This window comes from Bos indicus x Bos taurus, chromosome 16 (assembly GCF_003369695.1).
Source record: "Bos indicus x Bos taurus breed Angus x Brahman F1 hybrid chromosome 16, Bos_hybrid_MaternalHap_v2.0, whole genome shotgun sequence".
Classification (NCBI taxonomy): Eukaryota; Metazoa; Chordata; class Mammalia; order Artiodactyla; family Bovidae; genus Bos; species Bos indicus x Bos taurus.
This window is the reverse complement of record NC_040091.1, coordinates 46,084,239-46,111,240: the sequence shown is the minus strand read 5'-3', so window position 1 is coordinate 46,111,240 and position 27,002 is coordinate 46,084,239. Positions and strand designations below refer to the sequence as shown.

Here is a 27,002-nt window from a genome sequence, read left to right as displayed (position 1 = left end):
AATCAAAGACATCAAATTGTCAAATGAACACCTTTCTATTCAACCGCTAATTCTAAAAGCAAGCACACAAGGCAGGCAGAAATGCTTCCCTATCTGTAGTAAAAACAAGCCTCCCCACCCAGAGCACCCAAAGGCTCAACACACACAACCCTCCAACTCCTTCTCATTTATTTATTGGCTGCCCCAGGTCTTAGTTGTAGCACTGGAAACTTTGATCTTTGTGGCGGCATGTGGGATCTAGTTCCCTGACCAGGAATTGAACCTGGGCCCCCTGCCCTGTGACCCGGGTTCAATTCCTGGGTCAGGAAGATCCCCTGGAGAAGGGAATGGCTCCCACTCCAGTAGTCTTGCCTGGAGAATTCCATGGACAGAGGAGCCTGGAGGGCTACAGTGCATGGGATCACAAAGAGTTGGACATGACTGAGTGACTAATACTTTCCCTTTCCTCTGCACTGGGAGCACAGAGTCTTAGCCACTGGACCACCAGGGAAGTCCCTCTCCAATCTTATAAGTAATCAGTTTGAGGGGAGAAGGTGCCATTAGAAGAGCACAGATGACACAGAGTACAGGCGGGCTCTGGGTGTGTTTTAACAACGCAGAAGGGAGGGAGGAGGAGGGCTGACAGAAATCCACTTTGTACTCTGCCTGCCTCACAGCCACCAAGAACTTCTCAGAAAGAGGCTTCACTGGAGGCTCTACAAACACCATGCCATCTCTTGCGCCACCTCGCTGGCTGGGCCCTCAGGTGTACTCTGGGAAAGTACAATGTCTGATTTTATATCAACCTCCAGGACCTTTTTAGTCTATCATAGGTGATACCAAATGTGTAGCTTTGTCAAATGATTTGTTTTTAATTGGAATATAATTGCATTACAACACTGTGTCAGTTTCTGCTATACAGCAACATGAATCAGCTATGTTGTTCTTTAGTTGCTACGTCTTGCTGGACTATTTTCGACCCCATGTACTGCAGCATGCCAGGCTTCCCTATCCTTCTCTGTCTCCCGAAGTTTGCTCATATTCATAACCATTGAGTTGGTGATGCTATCTAACCATCTCATCCTCTGCTCCCCCCCTTCTCCTCCTGCCCTTAATCTTTCCCAGCATCAGCGTCTTTTCCAGTGAGATGGCTCTTCGCATCAGATGGCCAAAATATTGGAGGTTCAGCTTCAGCACCAGTCCTTGCAATGAATATTCAGGGTTGATTTCCTTTAGGATTGACTGGTCTGATCTTGCAGTCCAAGGGACTCTCCAGAATTTTCTCCAGCACCACAATTTGAAAGCATCAATTCTTTATCGCTCAGCCTTATGGTCCAACTCCCATATCCATACGTATATACATATGTCCCCTCCCTCTTGAGCCTCCCTTCCACCTACACCCCATCCCACCCCTCTCAGCCATCATCGAGCTAAGCTCCCAGTGCTATACAGCAGCTTCTTGCTAGTTATCTATTTAACACACGGTAATGTATATACACGTCAGTGCTTCTCTCCCCATCTGTACCATCCCCTCCTCCCTTTCCACAAGTCTGTTCTCTGTCTGCGTCTCTGTTCCTGCTCTGCAAATAGGTTCATCAGTACCATTTCTCCTAGATTCCATATATATGCAGTAATATATGACTTTTTTTCCCTCTTTCTGACTTAGTTTGTTCTGTATGAGTCCCTAAATTCATCCATATCTCTACAAATGACTTCATTTTGTTCCTTTTCACGGCTGAGTAATATTCCATTGCATATATCTATCACATCTTCTTTATCCATTCATCTGTTGATGGACATCTAGGTTGTCCAGGTGATTTGTCAAGAACATATTTTTTGGGGAGGCAACTCCACCATTTTGACAACAAAAGCAAATTCTGGGTCACTGACAACATGCCAGAGGGTCCTGAAAAGCCAGCCCTCCAGGTGGAGGATGGGACCAGGTCCACAGTGAGGATGCTGAGGAAGGACGGGAGGTCTGGGCCCCGGAACACAGGGAAGCAGTCACAGGGGTGTGACGAATCAAGGCATCAGGGTTACAAGGGAAGACGTCGAACTGAGTTTTTCTGTAATTTCCACCGTTTTTCAGTATCTTCCAATTCCAGGAGTAATGAGTGCTTCCGTTGTTGTTGTTGAGTCACTAAGTCAAGTCCGACTCTTGGAATCCCATGGACTGTAGCTCGCCAGGCTCCTTTGCCCATGGGATTCTTCAGGCAAGAATACTGGAGTGGGCAGCCATTTCCTTCTCCAGGGGATCTTCCCAACCCAGAGACTGAACTTGTGTCTCCTACATTAGCAGGTAGATTCTTTACCACCGAGCCACCAGGGAAGCCCTTAAGAACAGAGGCTTCAGGCAAATGAATTTTCTGACCCTTGGCTTTCTCACCTGCTAGAGCAGATGACAACCGTGCTCAGGGGTGGTATGGGAATAAAATGAGACAGTGATCACAGTGCTTCTTATGGTACATGGCAACAACCTATTCTCTATAGCTCTTCTAAAATCTTTTCTTCACACTATAGACAACAGTACCTCTCTCACACCTATTTTGAGGAGTAAATAGTATGTGTACAAGCTCTTAACAGTGCCTTGCATGTGAGAGGAATTTAATCATTATAGCTGTCATTAATGCCACAATTCAGCTTTGATACCCTTTTGGCAGCAGGAATAGGGAAACTGGGATAATGACAGCCCTTGTGGGAAGATGACAGGAGCATTCATTCATGAAGTGGCCCACGTCTGTGAAAATTTACTGAGCTGCATGCCCATGATGCAGACTCTTCTATGCAAATGTTCTATTTCAATAAGAACACAAGACTCCAGGGACTTCCCTGGTGGTCCAGTGGATAAGACTCTGGGCTTCTACTGCAGGGGGCTTGGGTTTGATCCCTGGTCAAGGAACTAAGATCCTGCATGCCCTGCCTGCAGTGTGGCCCCAAACAAAACAAGACTCCACGGAAGACAGGGGCCTCAATGCTCCCATCTCTGCGGTTCCCCTTTTTCCCACCGTAAGCCTCTTTCTATACTTATGTCAACTAATTATACAACACATTCCTTGCCACACTTACCAAGATGCCACTTGCACCAAGCTTCAATGTTTTAAGCAAATAAAGAACAGCTAACCAATGGCAAATTCAATGTCTTTTCCAGATAGGTTTACTTATGTGATGATGTAAAAGGAGCTTGTTCCTTCCTGAGGAACCAAAATGAATTAGTCCCTTTCTGCAAATTTTAATTGTTCTTTCCAGCATCTCATAAAAATTACAAGTGCAGGATTAGACAGATTTGACTGACTTTAGGTTACACTGCTATTTCCTGGTTGTAAAAAGTAAACTAGAAGACAAGGGAATAGAGTACCTAGTTCGCAATACCTTCTTTAGTCATACTAATAAATGGCTTAACGTGCTATTGATTAAGTAATAGAAACAAGAAGTTTCATTTTTAATAAATATCACATTCAATAAAAGGTTAGATTGAGCCTTTTATCATAACTGAATAGCTAAGGTCACTGGTTCGATATTTCATAAATGATAAACTCTTTCACTATCATAAAAATACAGATATCAGGACTTCCCTGGTGGTCCAGTGGTTAAGACTCTGTGTTTCCAACGCAGGGGGCATGGGTTCAACCTCTAATTGGAGAACTAAGATCACACATGTCACTTGGCATGACCAAAAAATGAATAAAATAAAAATGCTGATATCATTTCAAAATATGTGATAACATTAAAAATGATACCTCAAATTATGTACTTATTCCTAAAATTGTATATAAAATTAAGTGATGTATCATGCTGTAAGTCTGAAAAGTTTCATCATCTCAATTATCTAGTTATAATTTTAATGGAAAGTAAATCTAATATAAATTCAATCTTTATATATCATAAAATTCATAGTGAAAAGATCCCTAGAGACCTGTAGAGTTTAGTGGTCTTTTAAAACTGTTGGATTAGATGCTGTATGATACAAAAACGCAATAAAGCACAAAAAAGAAATTCAAGACAAACATAGTAAAAAGTTAAAATGTCTCTATTTGTGCAGATGTCGTCTATGTAGAAAATCATAAAGAGTCTATCAGAAAACCTACTAAGTGATTTTAGCAAGGTCATGGGATACAGGATCAATAAACATCAATTTATTTCTATATATTAAAAACTGAGACTTGGTATCACTGACAAACATGAACTACTTAGGGATACACTTATGACCCGTACAGTGAAAGCTACAATGCACTGTGACAGAAATGACACAAGGCCGAAAATAACGGCACAATAAGCTACCTTCATGTACCAGAAGATTCAGTATCATTCAGACGTCAAATTTCCCCCTACAGATTCAATGCACTCCAATCAGAATTCCAGTACGCAATCCAATCAGAATTCCAGTAGGCTTTTTTTTTGGGTAGAAACTGACAAGATAATTCTAAAATTTATATGGAAAAACAATATGGAGCAAGAAGAAATTTTACTTTCCAGTTATTTTACTAACCAAAATAACTTTGAGGAAGAACTGGAGGACTCACAATACTGGACTTTAACACTGCTCTGGTAATCAAGACAGCGTGCTACCAGTAAAAGAACAGACATACACAAACCAGTGGACCAGACGTGAGTCCACAAACAGACCCCCATGTATGTGGTCAGGCTTTGCAATAATGCAAAGCGGAAAAGACAGTTCTTCAATAAATGACGATAGAAGAAAGGAATATTCACATGTGGAAAAACGAACCTTGACCTTTACTGTGAGACACTGGACCTGCCTGGTGAAATGAAAGGATACCAGACAGTAACTCAAAGCCACATGAAGAAATTAAGATCTCAGAAAAGGAAATACACGGGCAATTATAAAAGCTAGTATTATTATAAAAATGATTTGTAACTCCGTATCTTGTCTTCTCAATGATTTCAGACATTAAAAAAAAAGATTAATCTAAAAGGTAGTCTTATTGTAGCTCCAGCTTATAACTTCATGTTTTGTTTCTACATAATTTAAGAGACTAATGCATTCTAAAAAAAATAATCCCTAGTTTATTTTTTAGACACACAATATGTAAAAATGTAATTTTATGACATCAATAACTGAAAGAGGTAGCATAGAGTTGCAAAATAAATTTTTGGTACATTATTCAAGTTAAACTGGAATAAGTTCAAATTAGAGTATTACAACTTTAGGATGTTAAATGTAATCTAAGGAGTTAAATGTGACCACAAAGGAAACCGTTATAGCATATACATGAAAGGATATGAGAGGTGAATTAAAATCCAGCAAACCCACTGCTGGGCATACACACTGAGGAAACCAGAAGGGAAACAGACACGTGTACCCCAATGTTCATCGCAGCACTGTTTATAATAGCCAGGACACGGAAGCAACCTAGATGTCCATCAGCAGATGAATGGATAAGAAAGCTGTGGTACATATACACAATGGAGTATTACCCAGCCATTAAAAAGAATACATTTGAATCAGTTCTAATGAGATGGATGAAACTGGAGCCTATTATACAGAGTGAAGTAAGCCAGAAAGAAAAACACCAATACAGTATACTAACGCATATATATGGAATTTAGAAAGATGGTAACAATAACCCTGTGTACGAGACAGCAAAAGAGACACTGATGTATAGATCAGTCTTATGGACTCTGTGGGAGAGGGAGAGGGTGGGGAGATTTGGGAGAATGGCATTGAAACATGTATAATATCATGTATGAAACGAGTCACCAGTCCAGGTTCGATGCACGATACTGGATGCTTGGGGCTGGTGCACTGGGATGACCCAGAGGGAGGGTATGGGGAGGGAGGAGGGAGGAGGGTTCAGGATGGGGAACACAGGTATACCTGTGGTGGATTCATTTCGATATTTGGCAAAACTAATACAATATTGTAAAGTTTAAAAATAAAAATAAATAAAATAAAAATTTCACTACAAAAAATCAGCTTAACACAAAAGATAATAATGTGGGACATGAGACAAAAAAAACAAAACCACCAAAACAGTGCACAGAAAACAAGTAGCAAAAATATTCCTTCTTATAAGTAATTACTTTAAACATCAATAGATTAAACTCTCTAATCAAAGACAAAGACCGGCAGAACAGATAAAAACACCACATGACCACCTGTATACTACCAATGAGAGGCTCAACTGAGAGCCAAAACAAACAGGTAGAGAGCTGAAGGATGGAAACAGACATTCCTTGCAACCACTGTAGTGACCATAAGAGAGCAAAGCTATTAATACCAGATAATACAGACGTGAAATCAGAAAAGGTTACAAGACACAAAGAAAGACACCCAATAATAATAAAAGGTTCAGTGCAGCAAGAAGACAGAATAACTATAAACTTCAGTTTCAGCATCAGTCCTTCCAGTGAATATTCAGAGTTGGTTTTCTTTAGGATTGAAAGTTTGATCTCCCTGCTGTCCAAGGGAGTCTTCTCCAACACCACAGTTTGAAGGCATCAATTCTTCAGCACCCAGCCTTCTTTATGGTCAAACTTTCACATCCATACATGACTACTGGAAAAACCATAGGTTTAATATATGGACCTTCGTAGACAAAGTGATGTTCTGCTTTTTAACACGCTGTCTAGGTTTGTCATCATTTTCCTTCCAAGGAACAAGTTTTGTTTAATTTCATGACTGCAGTTGGCATTCACAGTGATTTTGGAGCCCGAGAAAATAAAATTTGTCATTGCTTCCACTTTTCCCCCTTCTATTTGTCATGAAATCAGACACCATGATCTTAGTTTTTTGAATGTGGAATTTCAAGTCAGCTTTTTCACTCTCCTCTTTCACCCTCATCAAGAGGCTCTTTAGTTCCTCTTCACTTTCTACCAAACACACTTCTATATGTAAAATAGATAGCTAAAAAGAACCTATTGTATAGCACAGGGAACTCTATTCAATACTCTATAATGACCTATATGGGAATAGAATCTAAAAAGAAGGGTGAATATGTGCGTATGTATGACTGATCCACTTTGCCGTACAGCAGAAACAAATACAGCACTGTAAATCAACTATGGGCTTCCCTGGTGGCTTAGCGGTAAAGAATCTGCCTGCAGTGCAGGAGACTTGCAGCAGATGTGGGTTCTATCCCCGGGTAAGGAGGATCCCTGGAGAAGGAATGTTAACCCACTCCAATATTCTTGCCTGGAAAATCCATTGACAGAGGAGCCTGGCAGGCTACGGTCCGTGGGGTTGCAAAGGAGTCAGACACAACTCAAAAACTAAACAACAAACAACAAAATCAACTATACTCTAATAAAAATAAATTTAAACAATAAAAGGAAAAAACGAGAGAAAAAGAAAAGCTAAAATCAAAAATGGCAGAAGGAAATCATAAAGATTAGAGCAGGGATAAATGAAATAAAGAATGGATATGCAATAGAAATAAAATGAAAGTTGGTTATTCAGAAAGATTACAAAAATCAACAAACCTTTGGCTAGACTGAAGGCAAAAAAGAGAGAAGATTCCAATGACTATGAAATGAAAGTGGAGCTATTACTATTCATTCTATAGAAATAGAAAATAGTTCATAAGAGAGCACTATGAATAACTGTACACCAAAAAAAATGAAAACAGATGAAATGGACAAATTACTAGAAATACAAAACCTACCGATCAAATCATGATGAAGTAGAAAATCTGCATAGACCCATGACTAATAAAGAGATTGAAAGTGAAAGTCGCTCAGTCATATTCATGGAATTCTCCAGGCCAGAATACTGAAGTAGGTAGCCTTTCCCTTCTCCAGGGGATCTTCCCAACAAAGGGATCGAACCCAGATCCCCCACATTGCAGGCAGATTCTTTACCAGCTGAGCCACAAGGGAAGCCAAGGAGACTGAATTAACAATCAAAACCTCTTGACAAAGAAATGCCCTGGACCTGATGGATTCACTGGTGAATTCTTCCAGACATTTAAAGAACTAATAGCAATCTTCAACTATTCCAAAATATTGAAGAGGAGGGGACACTTCCAAACTCATGCTATGAGGCCACTATTACCCTGATGCCAAAGGCAAACAAAGACTCCACAAAAAAGAAAAAAATCTACAGACCAGAATCCTTTATGAACAGTGATGTAAAAATCCTCAACAGTATACCAGGAGCGTTCAGCAGCATATTAAAAGGATAAACATTACAACCAAGCAGTATTAATTCTTAGAATGAAATGACAGTTCCATGTATGAAAACTGATCAATACAATACACCATATTCAAAGAAACCCCATACGATCATCTCAATAGATGCAGAAAAAGCGCTGACAAAACTCAATACTCTCTTGTGATAAAAACACTCAGCAAACTAGAAACAGAAGGAAACTAAAAGAAACAAAAACCATTAAGAGGCTTTTACAAACTGAGGAAGAAAACTCAAAGCTAACATCATATTCAATGGTAAAAGACTGAAAGTTTTTCCCCTAAGATCAGGAAAAAGGGAAAAACGTCTGTTCTTACCACTTCTATTCAACATAGTACTACTGCAGGTCCTAGCCAGAGCAATTAGGTAAGAAAAAGAAATTAAAAATATCCAAATTGGAAAGGAAGAAGTAAAATTATCTGTTTACAGATGATACAATCATATATAGAAAACTCTATAAAAATTCCACATACACAAAAACCTTGTTAGAACTGACAAATGGGTTCAGCAAAATTGCAAGCTACAAAGGCAACACACAAAAATTAGCTGCATTTCTATACATGAACAATAAACCATCTGAAAAGGAAATGAGGAAAACAGGCCCATCTACAATAGCATAAAAAACAAGCAAACAAAACTTAAGAATGAGCAGGGAGGTAAAAAGGCTTACAAGACATAAAGATGACATACAGAAATGAAAAGGATACTTTATGTCAAGTGTCTCTGGAAAACTTTGGATTGGAAAACAATATTACTAAAATGTCAATAATATGCAAAGCAACTAACAAAACCAATGTAAGCTCTATTAAAATACCAATGACATTTTTTACAGAAACAGAAAAGTCCACTCTAAAATTCACATGAATCTCGAGGGATCCCAAAAGCCAAAGCATCTTTGTCTTGGAAAAAGACAAAGATGGAGGACTCATACTTCCCTATTTCAAAATTTACAACAAAGCTACAGTTACCAAAACGATACTGGCATAAAGACAGACATATAGACCAACAGAATAGAACAGAGAGCCCAGAAGTAAATCCTCAAACAAACGATCAAATTATTTTTGACAACTGTGCCAAGACTACTCAACAGGGAAGGGGTAGGCTTGTCAACAAATGGTACCAGGATAACAGAATATCCACATGAAGAGTGAAGACCATTACCTAACACCATATAAAAAAATTAATGCAACCGATTTTTGTATGTTGACTTTGTATCCTACAATTTTGGCTAATCCACCCAAACTTGATTAAAGATTTAAACGTAAGAGCTGAAACTTTAAAACTCTTAGAAGAAAACAGACCAAAAGCTTCAAGACATTGGATTTGGTGACAATTTCTCAGATGTAACATCAAAGATTTTGGAGCCCAAAAAAATAAAGTCTGACACTATTTCCCCATCTATTTGCCATGAAGTGATGGGACTAGATGCCATGATCTTCGTTTTCTGAATGTTGAGCTTTAAGCCAACTTCTTCACTCTCCTCTTTCACTTTCATCAAGAGGCTTTTGAGTTCCTCTTCACTTTCTGCCACAAGGGTGGTGTCATCTGCATATCTGAGGTTATTGATATTTCTCCTGGCAATCTTGATTCCAGCTTGTGCTTCTTCCAGCCCAGTGTTTCTCATGATGTACTCTGCATATAAGTTCAATAAGCAGGGTGACAATATACAAACTTGATGTACTCCTTTTCCTATTTGGAACCAGTGTGTTGTTCCATGTCCAGTTCTAACTGTTGCTTCCTGACCTGCATATCACTGTAGATGGTGACTGCAACCATGAAATTAAAAGATGCTTACTCCTTGGAAGGAAAGTTATGACCAACCTAGACAGCATATTGAAAAGCAGAGACATTACTTTGCCAACAAAGGCCCATCTAGTCAAGGTTATGGTTTTTCCAGTGGTCATGTATGGATGTGAGAGTTGGACTGTGAAGAAAGCTGGAGCACCGAAGAATTGATGCTTTTGAACTGTGCTGTTGGAGAAGACTCCTGAGCGTCCCTTGGACTGCAAGGAGATCCAACCAGTCCATTCTAAAGGAGATCAGTCCTGGGTGTTCTTTGGAAGGAATGATGCTAAAGCTGAAACTCCAGTACTTTGGCCACCTCATGCGAAGAGTTGACTCATTGGAAAAGACCCTGATGCTGGGAGGGACTGGGGGCAGGAGGAAAAGGGGACGACAGAGGATGAGATGGCTGGATGGCATCACCGACTCGATGGATGTGAGTTTGAGTGAACTTCAGGAGTTGGTGATGGACAGGGAGGCCTGGCGTGCTGAGATTTATGGGGTCGCAAAGAGTCGGACACGACTGAGCGACTGAACTGAACTGGACATCTGAGATACAGGCAACAAAAGAAAGGAAAGAGAGAGAAACTGGACTTCATCAAAATTAAGAACTTTCGTGAATCAAAGAATACTATCAAGAAGGTAGAAAAAAATCTGAAGAATGGGAGAAAATAGTTGCAGATGGTATATATGATGAGAGATTAATAACTAGCATATATAAAGAATTCCTAAAACTCAAAAAAAAAATCTGATTCGAATATGACTAAGGACTTAATACATCAAAGAAGATATATTAATGGCTAAAAGCATACGAAAAGATGCTCAATATCACTAACCACTAGGGAAAAACAAGTCAAAGCCACAATGAGACATCACTCCATACCCATTAGGCTGGCTACCATTCAAAACAAAACAAAAACAGGAAAAAAATAAGTGTTGGCAAAGATGCAGAGAAACTGGAACCCATGTGCACTGCTAGGGGGAATGTAAGATGGTAGAGCTTTTATGGGAAATACATGGCAGTTCCTCAAAAACATTAAAAACAGATTTACCATACAATCCAGAAATTCCACGTCTGGGTAAATACTCAAAAGAACTGAAAGCAGGTTTTGAACAGATATTTGTACACTTATATTCAGAGCAGCATTATTCACAACAGCTAAAACATGGAAGCAGCCCAATGCCCATCAACAGATAAATCGATAAGCAAAATGTGGCATATACAGACAATGGATATTATTCAGTCTTAAAAAGGCAGGAAATCCTGACATGTGCTGCAATAAGGATGAACCCTGAGAACATTATGCTAAATGAAATAAACGAGTCACAGAAAGAGAAATACTGTACACGTTTACTTACGTAAGGTACCTAGAAGTAGTCAAAATCATAGACATAAAGTAGAACGGCGGTAGTCAGAGGCTGGTGGAAAGGGAGGTCAGGAGTTACTGTTTAATAGGGATAGAGTTTGAGTTCTGCAAAATGAAGAGTGTATGAGATGTAAACGGTGGCAGGTGCATAACAATATGTAAACATTTAACATTGCGGAACTGTATACTTAAAAATGACTAAGAAAAAAATTGCACAGAATTTTGTGTGTATCTTACAAGTTAAAAAGCTGGAAACAATCCAATCCTTTGCAACCTGGTTTGGAAACTTTCAGGACCCTCTTTAACCTATGATTTCCTTTAGTACGGGGGTCTTTTACTCCTCAATCCACTGTTAGTTATCTGATTGGCCCTTTTTACCTGTATTCTCACATCTTTTGAGAAAATTTTCTCATATTAATTGTTTAATAATGTCTTCTCCTTCATTTTACTTTATTTAACGCCTAAAAAACTTGATCTTCCAATTTTTAAAATTTACTTTTGTGGGTATTTCCTCATCTTTAACTTCCAGTTATTTGTTATCTTCTTTTTAAGTTCCAAGAACTCCTTCTTTTTTTATGTAGTATTTCTTTTCGATGAATCACCTTGCTGTTATTTCTTACATGCAGGATCTTATCTATCTGAAGGCAATCTAGTTCCCAAACTCCTTGCATGGTCTGCTTCTTCTAGTTTCTCCTTGCTGTCAGCATGATCTCTCAGAATTCCTCTGGAGGCTTCCCTCAAACACCTGATGTTCTTTGACAGTTGATTTACACTTCATAGTAAGACACTAATAGGCTATTTGGAAGCTCTGTATGTGTGAACAGGCCTTGTCATCTGATGAGGTTCTTTCTGAAATGGCTGGAAGGGAACCTAGAAGTTTCATTTGGCAGTCTTTTCTCTTTATAGGCTAGTTCCTTCAGGGAAGAGCCCAGGAATAAGGGGAAAAAAGCTAGAAGCCTCACCACGCAGGGTGCAAACACTTATGTTTCCCTGCTTTTGTTAGGGAGCCACTCTCACCCTCTATGCTCTATGTCTAAGCTCCAGAGTCTTTCTGGCTCAATTTCTCCAGGGAATAATCCTCCTGTCTTCTGGCAGGGTGGGCTAACAGATTTTCATCTGTCAGAGCTGAATACTATCATTAAAAAGGAAAAAAAAAAAAAAAAAAAACTTCGCCAATCTGGTAGAGAAAAAGCAAAACAACAAACAAACAAAAAACAGCCTTGTTTCAACCTGCATTTGTTAATTTACAAGTGAGGGTGAACATTTTTCCAATCCTTTATTTGCATTTCAGATTTCTTCTACTTGTTTCCTTTGTATTGTTTCCCTATTGGGGTATTCATTTTTTTTCCCCCCTTTTAAAGCCAAGAGTTCCTTATATATGTTGGAAATGTGATTCTGTACCAAATATAGACTCCTTTTAAATCTTTAAAAAAAGTTTTAGAGATGTTTCTCATTTTTGTAAAATCAAACCTATCCATGCTCTTTTCTGATTTCTGCTATAGTATCGTGCTTAGAAAAGTCTCCTGATAACAATTTCATTGTATTTGCTTCCCTTAGATAATTAAGGCACAGAAGACACTGCTCCATTTTCACTTTAATTTCTAGTGACAGACACCATCTCTGCATTCAAAGTGACAGCACAGAGTCAAAGAGTATACGGTCACTCTGCTTTTATTTCCTATCTTCAATTAGCAAAGTCAGCTACAGCATGTGGGAACACTGGTATGGCTATCCATTGGACAGGCTACATCAATGGTTCTTAAGTGTGGTGTGGGGCCCCTAGGAGTTCCTGAGACCCTTTCAGGGGGTCCACAGGTCAAAACTATTTTCATAATAATACTTAGGTGTTATCTGCCTTTTCCTCATCCTTTCATAAGCATTGTTATGCAGTCGCCAAGTCGTATCTCCATGGACTGCAGCGCACCAGGCTCCCCTGTCCCTCACCATCTCCCGCAGTTTGCTCAAGTTCATGTCCATTGAATCAGTGATGCCATCCAACCGTCTCATCCTCTGTTGCCCCCTTCTCCTTCTCTCTCAATAAGCACACAGTGAGATTTTCCTGAGGTAACATGAGGTGTGATGATACCACTGCTCTGATGGTTAGTGAAGTGTGTACTTGTACACTTTCTTGCTTTCTAGAAGCTTGTAAGGTGGTAGCTTTATGCTATAAACACAAGTTTTCAGAGATCACCTCAATTGATTCTCAGTGTACTATCTTTCGTTCTGCCTGCAAACTCATTATTGTCCAATACATAGTTATTTTGAAATCCATAAGTTTTTCTCATGCTTATACTGAAATATAAGAAGTACATTTTGTGTCTTATTGTTAAATATTGATAGCTATAAGCCACATAAACAAAAGCTCTTTGGGGCCCTCAATAATTTAAGAATGTAAACAGGCCCTGACATTAAAAAGTTTGAGAACTGCTGGGTTGGTGATACTGCGGTGACAAACAACCCCCAGATTCCAAAAGTTTTTTTCTCCCTCACACTACATGTCCATCTTGGGCCAGCTAGTTCTCTGCTTGGCAATGTCCTCAGGTCCCAGGTGGACAAAACAGACCCTTTGGAACCACCGCCAATCATGGAGGCAGAGGGAAGAGCATAAGACTCCGGCTCACCTGCCCTTTAAGTGCCCCAGCCTGAGCAGCACACACATCCCTTCCACTCACGCCATTGGCTAGAGCTGGTCATATGACCGCACTTAACCACCAGGGGACTAGGAAGTGCAGCCCCTCCCTAGTTAAGAGCCAATAATGTTCGGTGTACAGCACATCTAACTAGTACAATGATATTTCATTCAATACTTTGAAGACCCGTTAGAGTATACAAGCAACAACTTAAGCAATACCTCAGACCTTCACTTTAAGAAAAGTAAAGCTGGACTTCCCTGGTGGTCCAGTGGTTAAGAATATACCTGCTAATGCAGGGGACACAGGTTCAATCCCTGGTCCAGGAAGGTTCCACATGCCTCAGAGTAACTAAGCCTGTGAGCCACAACTACTGAGCCTGTGCATTCTAGAGCCCATGCTCAACAAGAGAAACCACTGCAATGAGAAGCCTGTACACCACAACTAGAGAGTAACCTCCCGCTTGTAACAACTAGAGAAAGCCTGCACAGCAACGAAGATCCATAAATAAATAAGTACAAATTTAAAAAAGTAAAGCTACCAGGCTTTTTATTGCTGAAGCCTATAAATTTCAAGCTCAAACTTCCAGGCTATATCTATATTACTGTATCTCAGCAACAAAACCTCCACAAACTATGTTCTTTTGGATTGTGGGAAGTCTGCCTAATTACTGCAATTGGAGATTCATGACTGCCCATATGCTCCACGACAATCTGATCGAAATAAACTGCATCAGCTAATAAAAGGCTGTAATTTTTTATGATACTTTGTGCTCACAGAATTTAAAGGAAAAGGCAGATTTCAGAGCTAATTAACAGCAAGACAGCATGGGTACTTTGTGCTGAGCGAGAGCCGCTTCACGAAGAGAAAGGGCGCTAGAGTATGTGGTGTCGTTGAGTAGATTCTGATCACACAGAGAGACTAGCTTGTGTGAAGGTTCCCACACAGTATGCAGCTTCAGAAGACCAGAAAACTGCCCTCCGCATGGCCCTACCCTCTTCTGATGCCACTTTCCCTGCTCAGCACAGTCTTCTACTCTTTTGTTTACTTATGGGGACATCTTTGGAGGCTCTGGAAATAAGTTCCTGCACATGGGGGTTCATCCACAAATAAAAGACCCTGACAATGTATATGGGACTTCCCAGGTGGCTCAATGGTAAAGAACCCACCTGTCAATGCAGGAGACACAGGAGACGTGGGTTTGATCCCTGGGTCGGGAAGATCCCCTGGAGGAGAGCATGGCAGCCCACTCCGGAAGAACCCTATGGACAGAGGAGCCTTGAGGGTAAAGTTGAACACAACTGACTGACAGAATGCTACTAAGTAGGTGGACTCACCCTCAAGTGTGATACAGACTGTCCTAGCATTTCAAATAGAACAGGATTTCAAGAGAAACTAACCAATGCCTATGGTAAAAATTCAGCTCTATTTAACTGACAAAAGGAAAAAGAACTGTTAAAAAATAAATCTAATCCATCTGAAGCTTTCTACAAATACCATTACTGGTGCTAGTACAAAAGATGATAAATATGTAACCTTTTCTCATCGCAATAAAGAAACGTAAGAGAAAGATGATCAATATCTGCCGGATGAAAAAGGACAAGCCCTGCGGGGAAAGGCGTTCCTTCCTCTTCTCTCACGGCATCCAGTCTTGAACTGAGTCTCCACAGGTCTTGGCTTAAACCGGGGCCCCAGCTATGAATTTGCACTCATCCTCTGCTCCCTGACTTTAAGCAATTTTCCTAAGGGAAAGTTGAGATTTACCAAGCTGAAAATTATCAAAGTGCTTCCAGTACATTCCTCTAGGATGACCTGCCACCAAAACTGCAACATGTTCCTCAATACAGGTGTCCCACAAAGTAAAATGTACCTGGACAAGGTGAGTATGGCATTAGCAAATATTTCGTCATTTCAAACCACCACGTTAACTGAATGTCAACTCTGCTCTAAGTACCACAAGAAATACAGAAGAAGTACATCATCCCTGCCCTCAAAGAGATTATAAACTAAGTGCATGTGTCCATTCCCTAAAACTCCCCATGCATGGATTTAACTAAACAATAACGAAGACACGGGACTTCCCTGATTGTGTCCAGTGGTTAAGACTTCGCCTTCCAACACAGGGGGTGCACATTTGACCTCCAGTCAGGGAGCTAAGATCCCACATGCTTTACCCCAAAACACATTAAAACAGAAACGATATTGTAACAAATTCAATAAAGACTTTAAAAATGGTCCACATAAAAAAAAAAAAGACCTAAGTTCAGCGCTGTCAGAATGGAAAGAAAACTTCATGGAGCCAGTAGTGTTGAAATAATGCAAAAGGCAGACTGAATTTGTTTCAGTATCGACAACAGGCTGGGGCATTTCAGGGGAAAAGAGTGCCCCGAGGAAACAGGTGAGACAGAACACTGACAAACTGGCCTTATTAAAGGCAAAGAAGAAGGCAGGAAGTAGGCAAGAAATTAACGCGGATATCCACCCGCCTGCTCATTCACTTGGCAAACATCTGACAGGTATGTGTCATGTGCCCACAGTGCTAGGAACCCAGTGGCGAGCCAGGCAACCACGGTGCCTGACCCCACATGGAGCCTGCTTTGCAGTGGAAGAAAACAGAACATCAGCACAAAGTGGGCAGAAAATATAGAAAACATCTAATTTGTAAGGGGCTTTAAAAACAGAGCCAAGAATTTGACCTTTATCCAATAAAAAATAGGACGTGACAAAAGACTTCTGGCTACAGAAACGTGATCAGTACTGTGTTAATATTAACTGGTACAGCTTGACTGAAACAGACAAAAGGTGAAAACAAAGAGACCTGAAGAAAATAGAAATGAGGGGGTCAAAGTCAGCTGGAGTGGAGAGGATTCATGGACTGAGTACCTGTGGGGAACCTGAGAAGGGACTCAATACTACTTGGAGAAGAAAAATCAAAGAGCATCCGAGGCTTTTCACTGGGATGCACAGGTGAGCATGAAATTGGGAGGCAGCCAGGCACAGGAGGCAAGTGATCCGAGCATGTAATCGTAACGGCCAGAAGGCAGAGATGCAGGGTCAGAGCAAAGCTAACAAAGTGCTATCACCAGTATTTCCTCCATTTGAATACTCATAAAATGCCTGGAGACTGGCGTTAGAACCCCCGTATTTCAGAGAAAAACAGTGAATATCTAAAAGGTTAACTAAGTGGCTTGTCTGAGATGGAGAAATTTACCTGATTATGTATCCCTGACCCAAAAGCTGGCTAGAAATTGGAACTCGTGTAGCCTGGCTCAAACCAAACTTTGGTTGGCAGACATTTACAAGGAGGAGAGGCAAACTACAGAGAGGGGACATTTATACTAACCTGTCAAAGGATTCATCCGAATTCTGTGAAGAACTCCTACAAATCAGTGAGAGTACTCCTTATTAACTTTTATGCTCATGATACTAATAAAAATATACTGGCATTTACTTTACATAATAATGTGCCCATTACTATGCTAAGCACTTACATGCATTCTCGATTAATTCTCCCAACAGCACTACAACAGTAAAATTATCCTCTGGATTTTATGGATGAAGAAACAGGTTCAGAGAGGTTAAGGAACTTAGCCCAGGTGGCTAGAAAGTCAAACTTGGACTAGACTTCAAAGGCTTTGCTCTTTAAGCCACTGACCTCTTCTCAAACTCCATCTTCACCTTTGGCCTTTTCAAATAATCATCAACACACTCACAGGTGCCTCACATGCCAGATACAAGGTGAGCGATCCTAGCTGTCCCTCCCTAACGCCCACCTTTGCTGCATATGGAGGTCAGACGCACACATTCTATTTCTCATGATTTTGGAAGTCAGCTTCCTACCACCACTTTATTTAGGACCTCTCATTTTGAGAAGGTGGGCTTTAGAGAGAAAAAATCAAATCATGAATGCATCAGAAAGGCTAAACAGGAGGTTGAGCAAACAATTCCAAGATTCTACAATTAGGAATAACCTTAGAAAACTTACATAGGTTCTCCTTAACACAGAAGGAAAAAACTTACAATTTACCCTCAAGACGGCATTGTAACTTCAAAAACAGGACTAGGGAATTGGTAAGAACAGGAACTCTAAATACTGGGGGAAAAAAAAAGGCAGGGCCTTTTTTCACCTTTAAGGTTTGTGGGGCTGACGGGGCTCCCATCCTTCAGGACAAATCCCTTCCTGACAACAACACGTGAGAACCGGGCCAAAGGAGCAGAAATTCTGATTCTTGATTAAAGGTCATTCCAAGGGCTCAGGAGAGACTTTCCTACCACTGTACAACTCTGTCTTCATTTCTCTTCCTGGTTATGTCCGTATGTTTATTTGGTGCCTTTGAGACATAAGAGTGAATAAAAAGGCCAGCATCTGAGGGCCATGAGCTCAAGTTCCTTCCTGGGTCAAAACTCACGCTTCAGATCCTCTCTTGCATCAAGGGTTCGGCTTCTTTCCCCTACACACCTGACCTTATACTGTCTGTGGTCCGTGCCCATCCGCTACATCCTGCCCACTCGATGCCCACATGATTCTTGTGGTTTGATGTCTGTTGGCATTTTACTACTGAGGAATGTTCTGGCCGCAGCAAACCCGGGTGGGAACACAGTGCACTCACTGCAGGCAGAAGTGGTTCCAAAAGCCCAAGAGCCAAGCAGCCCGCAGCCATCAGACCACAAGAGCTTCCACAAAGGAGCGTGACCCATACAATACAGGGGCCACGGAAGCAGTAACATTCCCAGTGGTCTTCTTTTTTTCTTTTGGATGGTGCCCCCTTTTAAACATTTCTTCTATTTTGTCTTCTCATCTCTGTTAGCTGTCTTAAATCCTCTCTTTGAACATGGTAGGGTGTAAATAAAATACACGAGTGAAATTAAAACGAAAGTTTAATGAAAGTAAACTCTTAAAATTCCGTAGCCAAGCAAAACATGTGGCTTGTGTGTCCCATGGTTTCCTCTCCATTGTTTTACTGAACTCACAGCAAATAGAAAAGCTTACAACTGAATTCCCTTTAAGAAAAAAACAAAGAAAAAAGAGAGGTAGTTTGGTCAATAATGTAGAACTAGAGCATTAAAATTTCAAGACCCAATTGTTTGAAATGCCCAAAGCAGAAAGGTAGTAACTAGCTTAAGGTTCATTAAAGAAAACAATTTCAAAATTCAGCCTTGCGGTGTTTGCTAATCACAGTATGAGGTGACACTGGAACTTGAGGGGTACCCTAATGGCCCCCTCCTCACCTCAGGAAGACCCCCAAAAGCTCCACCGGTCACCGTCCTGACCGCCAGTGCTGTCATGCTGTCGCTGGAGCAGAACCTCTGCCAGGCCCTGCCCTCTCTGCCTGGTCCCTTCAAAGATGACCGCTCACAACAACTTGATCTGTGGGTCCCACTCTGCTTCCAACCCAGACGCTGTCTCTTTAAATCACCCCATGGCTCTGCACCCCACTCTCAAGCTTAGCCCAGCTGCTGGGGACCACTCCTCCCGCCACCCAAGTCAAATGCATGACCTTGCGGGAAGAGTTCAGATAACTGTCTTCTGAAGAGAATAAACTTAGTAATTTGAACAGAAAGAAGAAAGCTTTGGGAATTTAGAACCTAATACTTAGCATAAAATCTTAAATTATGCTTAGCACTATTTTTTTTTTTATTACTACAACAGTAAACTGAGCCTGGATGGGACAGACCAAAGTCTTCTATGTACATGGATGTCTTTTTCAAACAAGCAAAACCTCATGTTTATCAAAATCCAAGAAGTAGTAACAATAAACATCATTAATCAAATACCTACTTATGCGTCAGGTACTTTATACATAGCCTCATGCTCCAATATACAACACCCTGGCTCAGAGCGAGTACTTCATATTAATACATTTTTATCTGTTACCTACATTTCAAGAAAAGCTCCCAAAAAAACAGAGAGCAAAAAGGTTCAACGACTAGCTACCTAGAGGCACACACCTTCCGGGGGTAAAACTAGGATTCGAACACAGGATGGTCTGGCTGCATATCAGTAAAGGAGACTCTGAGGTTGAATGACGTGTTCAAGGTCACCCTTGGGGGCCTGAGTGGCCTGAAAGCCCTGCTCTTAAGGACTATGCTCCTCTTCACTGACAGGCAGCCTTAGGAATGTGACCATTGGGCTAAGTCAGGTTTCTGGACAACCAAGGCTCACACTACTTGCTCAGCACAAGCGGGTTCACTGTTGTAACTATCAGACTTTGAACCTAAGGCAGCAAATGGAAAACTCGATAAAGAAAACCTTTGTAGACTCACCTTCACATCCCTCATTAAGACTAATCACCTGCCCATCAGGTTAGATAAGTACCTCAGGGCTTTAGGTACCTACATGTGCCCTGGCTTACCACCCTTTTACATTCAATTTCTGTGGATGGCCCTGCCACCTTGGTTGGGGGTTGGGTGACTGTCCCCCAAGGTCAGTCTTGGCTGTGACGGGTAGACCTTCCTCATTTGCTCTAGCCTTTTCGTCTGCAGTCCAAACTCAGATTTTTCAGCCCCAACTCTGTGACTGTAACCTGCAGCCAAAGTAACCCAGACAACCAAAAACTGTGGAGAGGATGAGATGCCCTACACCAGGGAAGGAATGAAAATGCAGGGACTTTGGGAAAACTTTCCATTTAGGTGATGATTTTGCACTTCCAGTTTCATGGCTACTTTGGAAGGAAGGATGAAGATTCCAGAACACTGATCTCCATATGTGGGCTACAAGAAAAGACATTTCTACTTGAGTTTGTTTTTTATTTAATGACTGTTTTTTTTTTCTTAACAAAAGTATCTACAACTTGAAAAGGAGACTGGCTCCTTTAAGGCTAAAATTGATTGGGACCAGAGATCTTACAACAGGTTATAAACATTGCTGACTGACATACATAAAAATGAAACTCTTTCAACTACAACACTGGTTAAAGTAGGAGTTAAACTCAATTATTTAGGAATAAATTAGGTTTAAAATGTGTCAATTATAATGTCGATAAAAAGTATGTACATCAAGAAAATTTCACTAATTCTTCAGGAATCCTTTCTCCAAATAAATTTTGGAAAATCATCTCAGAAATCTCAGATCAGAGTTTGGGCCTCTGATGGTGCATATGGCTACGTAAACCAGAGATGCCAATCCAGTTTCAATATGCCTAGTTAATGATAAATTATTCCCTCCCCTCAACGTGTGGCAGGCAGATAACTACTCCACTCTGCAGACAGACAATGTAGGAACACTAGAGAAAGGGAATTAGTAAAGATCATCCAAGTTTTATCTAGCTGCCTACTTCACTCTCTGCGATACAATTTAAAGGGGATATTTTAAAGTTTAAAACATGGCAAGGGAGATTCTTACGCAGATTTCAGACATTTCTGTATTACTCCATTTGTTATCATCATGTATCATGCTTATAAATTTAAAACTTTATTAATTAGAGTTCCCTGGTTTGGGTTCAGCTTGCTTCCATCTGAGATTCTTGGCAGAAAGTCACGAACCTCCTGAACATGAGACTTCTGAAAGCGCTCTGGGGTGCTGGTGGGAAGAGGACCTTGCCTCCTAGTTACACTTCAATGCCATCAAGCTGTAGACCTGACACATCAACAGGGTTATTACCTTCTTTTGACCACACGTGTAAGATAAAGATTACTTCTATTTTCTTCTCTAATCTTCAGCTAAATCATGGTCTTTCAACTTCAGGTTGATTTCTAATTTCACCAAAAAATCTTAGTTAAAATCAAGTCCAGAGATCACTTTCCGAGCTTCTTTTCTAATGGAACCCTGGAAAATCACACCACAGAGGATGGTGTTCTATACTGAGTTTGTTAGCAGCAGCAACACAAAATGATTTAAGCCAGAGGACTTGTTTCACAGGACTTTCACCTACAGCCAGAAATGTGGGAGGTGACTTCACTGTTCCGGAGAAGTGAAATTTCTAAAGAAATACTTCTTTGACTTTCACCCATCAGCCTAATAACAATGACAAGTCCCAACACTCTGGCAATTTCAAGGTATACCTCTGACAAATATTTACCTAGGACTTCAGCCAAGCTTACTACTCTAGACCTTTTTGATCATTTGCAGCCACTTAAGATTCCAGGCAATGGCACCCTACTCCAGTACTCTTGTCTGGCAAATCCCATGGACAGAGGAGCCTGGTAGGCTGCAGTCTATGGGGTCGCTAGGAGTCGGACACGACTGAACAACTTCCCTTTCACTTTTCACTTTCATGCATTGGAGAAGGAAATGGCAACCCACTCCAGTGTTCTTGTCTGGAGAATCCCAGGGACGGGGGAGCCTGATGGGCTGCCGTCTATGGGGTCGCACAGAGTAGGACACGACTGAAGCGACTTAGCAGCAGCAGCAGCGGCAGCAAGATTCTAGGGGCTTTCTAGGTGGCACTAGCGGTAAAGAACCCAACTGCCAAAGCAGATGTAGGAGAAGTGGGTTTGATCTCTGGGTGGGGAAGATCCCCTGGAGGAGGGTATGGCAACCTACTCCAGTATTCTTGCCTGGAGAATCCCATGGATAGAGGAGTCTGGTGGGCTATGGCCCACAGGGTTGCAAAGAGTCGGACACGACTGAAGTGACTTGCATGCAAGATTCAGTGAACAGGTATTAGTATCTTTCCCCAGGCAAACTATAAATGAGTGGTAAGAAAGGCTGATTTCAGAAAAGCTGGTTTCATTTACCACTTCTAAGAACTGGAGAAAAAGAATAATGAGCCAGACAGCTCCATTCAAAGGGAAAGAAACAGAGGCCAAAGAAGCCTCACCAATGACTCGTTCCAAGAATCTCTAGGTGACCCTACTGCAACCTAACAAGATCTGAAATTCACTAAAATATTTCACTGGATGTTTCCACGGTAAACAGTGACTAACACATTTAAGGAATTCCCACCTGGAGTGCCCAAAGAGTCCAGCAGCTCTGGAGTCTGAGGAGTGGTAAGCCAGGCAGTACAGCACAGAGGTCAAGAACTGCGGCTTCAGAGTCAGACTGCCCAGGGGTGAATCTAGGCTCTTGCAATTCCTAGTGGTGTGGCTTTGGGCAAGTTACTTAATCTCTCTATGGTTCAGTTTCCTCAGATATCAATCAAGAACTCTCTGAATGCCTACCTTAAAGGCTAATACGGTAATTAACTGCAATAACATAAAACAAAGTGTCCATTCAGCACTGTGGCCCTGCACAAAGTGAGCACTCACAGAACATTAGCTATTATTAACATCACGCAGACCTGAGCTCACTGACATAACAGCCTGATCAGTTTTGCCAAGGACAGCCAAATGAGGCTACTTCTGATCAATGGAAAATCTGAGCCAGAATCAGAGATCCTATGGTCGGGCTGGGAAGACCCTACCTAGCAGTTTAGAGAGAAAGAGTTCACTTCATGAACATGACCTGACCTTGGAAGCCTCTCTGCCCTTCACGCTGACCTCAAATGTACTTGTCAACAAGAAAGGAAATTTAATTGGAACCCCACTATGTCCAGGACACCATGTGAGGCTCTCTAGTGTTATCTTTCAATCTGTGAGGAAACGAGGGATAAGCACTTGGCGTCTGGAAACGCGGGTGCAAGTGGTGGCGTCAACTCTTCTTCGCTTATTCCTGAGTTTATTCCTAACCTGGGCCTCCGAATGGAGGCTATTTGTCCAAGAGACTCTTTCTTCCATTTCTGGAAGCCGCTCAGGAAGAAGGAGGACACAAGACACGTGCCTCTGAGCCTGGACTCACTTCAGAGGCGGGATGTCCCCGTGGAAGACTTGGGGACCGGACAGACCCCTGGGGAGGTTCCCTGGTGGCTTTGACCTTGGCGCCTGGGACTCCGTTTCCCATCCTGCCGGCTGCGGTACGATGACACAGCCCCTCGGCCTAGGCGGGTGTGTGAGCCGAGTGTGGCAACTGGTCCTGGAGGACTTGGATTCCCCATTCCACCTTCACCTCGGGACCCTGTTTCCCCCAGGGGGCGCGGGGCCCTCTGGCTTTGCCGGGACACAGTGCACACGGCAAACCGGCCGCGGAGAGCTGGGGGAGAGGCCAGATAAGATACCCCCGGCGCAAGGGTCAGGGCGGTGGGGACAGTCTGGCCGGCCAGCGATCGCGCACGTCAGCCGGGGTCACGCGGCCTCCCCGCCAGGGTCCGGCCGCCCGAGGAGGGAACGGGGCGGTCGCTGCCAGCCCGGCCCCGCCTGAACGACCTGGCCCGGCCTCGGTCCGGACGGCGGCCCGCCGCAGGCCTCACCTCCCTGCGCACGTTCAGCAACGAGTAATAGTCTTCATTGTCCAGCTCCTCCTCGCTCAAGGCCGTCGCCATCTTCGCAACCTTTCACCCCGCCAAACCTGCAAGGCCGTGCTCAAGAGGGACTGACGGTCCGCGGCTCAGATAGCGCGAGCCGGCGAGGCTGCCCCACAGCGGCCCCTGGCGGCCTGGAGTCGCGCCGCCTCCGCGCAGCCCGGAAGGAGCGCGCCTGCGCCCTGCTCCCCGGCGCGGCCGAGGGCGGGCCCAGTCCCTCCACGTGTTGCCCGGGGACCTAAAGCCGAGCCCGGGGACCCTGGGGCTGTGCCTTGGCTAGAGACAGCGAGTTTGCGGTCACTTCCGGGGGTCGTCACGTCTGGACGCCGGGGAGACACACCTTTGCGACACCCTCTGTCTCCCCCGCCGGCGTCCAGTGCGGGGCACATCCGAATCCCAAATATAGCCTCAACTGGGCTACGTGGCCATCTCCCCACCTCCACCCTTACCCCGGTACCCCTCCGACGGGAGGCTACTGGAGGCCCCACATACTGATTTGTCTTTGCACAGGAAGCTTCCAGAATGGCATGTGTTCCTCCAGTGGTCTTTCACTTTCATCTTGACAACCCTGCCCAGGGGACAGGCCCCCTCATTTTCATTTATTATTGTCGTATATTTGGAGCATCTGGCAGTTTTTCTGCTGCTTAAACGACGAGGCTATAGCCATTGTGAAAGTGAAAGTCGCTCAGTCGTGTCTGACTCTTTGCCACCCCAGGGACTATATAGTCCATCGAGTTCTCCAGGCCAGAATACTGGAGTGGGTAACCTTTCCCTTCTCCAGGGTATCTTCCCAACCCAGGGATCGAACCCAGGTCCCCCGCATAGCCATTGGGTTTCCACTCTAATTGTTTCTGGCAGGCGTGTATATCTACTGACCCCACCCTGGAGCTGTTCTCTTGTAAATTTCTACCTTATGATTTAGCATTGGAGTCGAATTGATTTCAACCTTGTGCCTGTGACGTGGTGCGTTGTTGAAGATGTCTCTGCAATCATTTAAATAATTTAAATGTCTTTTAAATGATCCAATTATCAAGATAAAGTGGACAAGAGAGTGCCCCTGGTCTTGTCACCTGTTTGGTTCATGCCGACTTGTACCAATTCTTCGCTAATTCTCAGTAATGTTTGCTCTGTAACTAACCACTGACTTAGAATCATCCTTGCTGCCCTTCCTAAGCCAGTCTCCTGGGAAGCCCCAAACACCTGTCTGTGGATTTGAGAAGTTGATTTCTTTCTCTTCCTAATTTTTGACCAGATGTGCATCATCTGGGCTTGTGTACAGTCCCTTGCAAGTTGCCCAGCCCTCTTAAGGCTCTCTTGGCATGAGTCACTTAGGTGTGCTGAGACTGGTTATTCTGGAGTGTTGAGTCAGTCTGGAACAAACTGTCAGCCAGAGTTGTAAATTAAGACCTATTTCTTTATCTGTGTGAGATTTCCTCACAATAGCTTTCTTTCACACACACTCATATTCCATCAGCTAGTCCAGAAATTTTTTTGTTATGATCTTTCCTTTTTTCTCCGTTGCAGAGCAGTGATTAGGGCTAAACTGCACACTGACATTTGCTGGTTTTTAAGAATGTCTTATCGAGAGGCTGGGGGGAAAACTAGAATGTTGTGATATTCCTTTTTTCCTCCTGTTTGTAGACATTAATTGGGCTATAATGCTCAGTTGGGTAGAGGAGCTCTTTGCCATCTTTCCTCTGCTTTGGAAAACACTGCCTCTAGGAATTACACAAACGGAACACAGCATATGTCTCAGAACGCCCAGGTCGGTGTTGGTATGATTGAGAATGACCTGGTTTTTATCACCACTCAAACAAAATAAATAGTGACTCAGGGATGCTCTGTGCTTTTGTCCTCTCTTGGGCCCACGGTATTTTGTGTTACTTGGTTACTTGGAAAGTAACTTGGAAAGTGATTGTGACAAATAAGAAATAAACTTAGATACACTACAGGCTCAAGCATATATTGACTTCGGAGATTGGCTCTCTTGTTTCTCTCCTCCAAAAACCATAATCTCTGATGGGCAAAATAATGAAAACTGAAAGATGTACAAATTTATAAGTTAACACACACATCCAACAAACTACTCATGCCAGAGCAAGTGACAAAACTCAGTCACATTAACTCACTGCCTTGCACTTTAGTTTTCCTTTGATTGGGTAAAGTCACAAAGCAATTTGTCACTTAGTTGCAAAGCCTAATATACCAATACTTATGTAATATGCTCCTATAACTATATGACTATGTGTGTGTATTATTATATATGTATATAAAATTGAAATGGGGGAAGGGTAGAGGACATAATCTTTATATTTTAATTTTTTAAAAGTCTTTCTTGAATTTGTTAGAATATTGCTTCTGTTTGTTTTATGTTCGGTTTCCTGGCCCCAAGGCATATGGGATCTTAGGGCCCCCATCAGAGATTGAACCCTCAACCCCTGAACTGGAAGGTGAAGTCTTAACCACTGAACCACCAGGGAAGGTCACACAACCTTTAAAAGAATGATTGCTGTTGGGGATATACCAAGATCTGGTCGGAACTAATTATATCCAAAATGGTGGAAGAGTCAACTTCCAGTGGAACTTGAGCCTCATTATATGCTCGTTGTAATTCATTAGCTAAGTGACACACCCACAGGTGCCATGACAGATCGAACAGTGTTGGTTGCTCAGTCGTGTCAGACTTTTTGTGACCGAGTGCACTGTAGCTCACCAGGCTCCCATCCATGGACTTTTCCAGTTGAGAATACTGGAGTGGGTAGCCATTCCCTTCTGTAGAGGATCTTCCTGACCCAGGTGGTGGCTCAATTCCTAGAAATCCCCG

At 42.3% G+C, this 27,002-nt stretch overlaps 1 protein-coding gene across 1 annotated transcript in view; it reads right to left on the bottom strand.

Annotated features, from left to right (window-relative positions):
- The window catches only part of DNAJC11 (DnaJ heat shock protein family (Hsp40) member C11), a 70,443-nt gene extending 46,202 nt beyond the window's left edge, over positions 1-24,241 (bottom strand). Inside the window, exon 1 of the mRNA XM_027565028.1 lies at positions 24,128-24,241. Coding sequence (XP_027420829.1) covers positions 24,128-24,199 — 72 coding nt within the window. The 5' untranslated portion in view covers positions 24,200-24,241. The remainder of the gene's footprint in view (positions 1-24,127) is intronic.
- Positions 24,242-27,002: the final 2,761 nt, after the last annotated feature.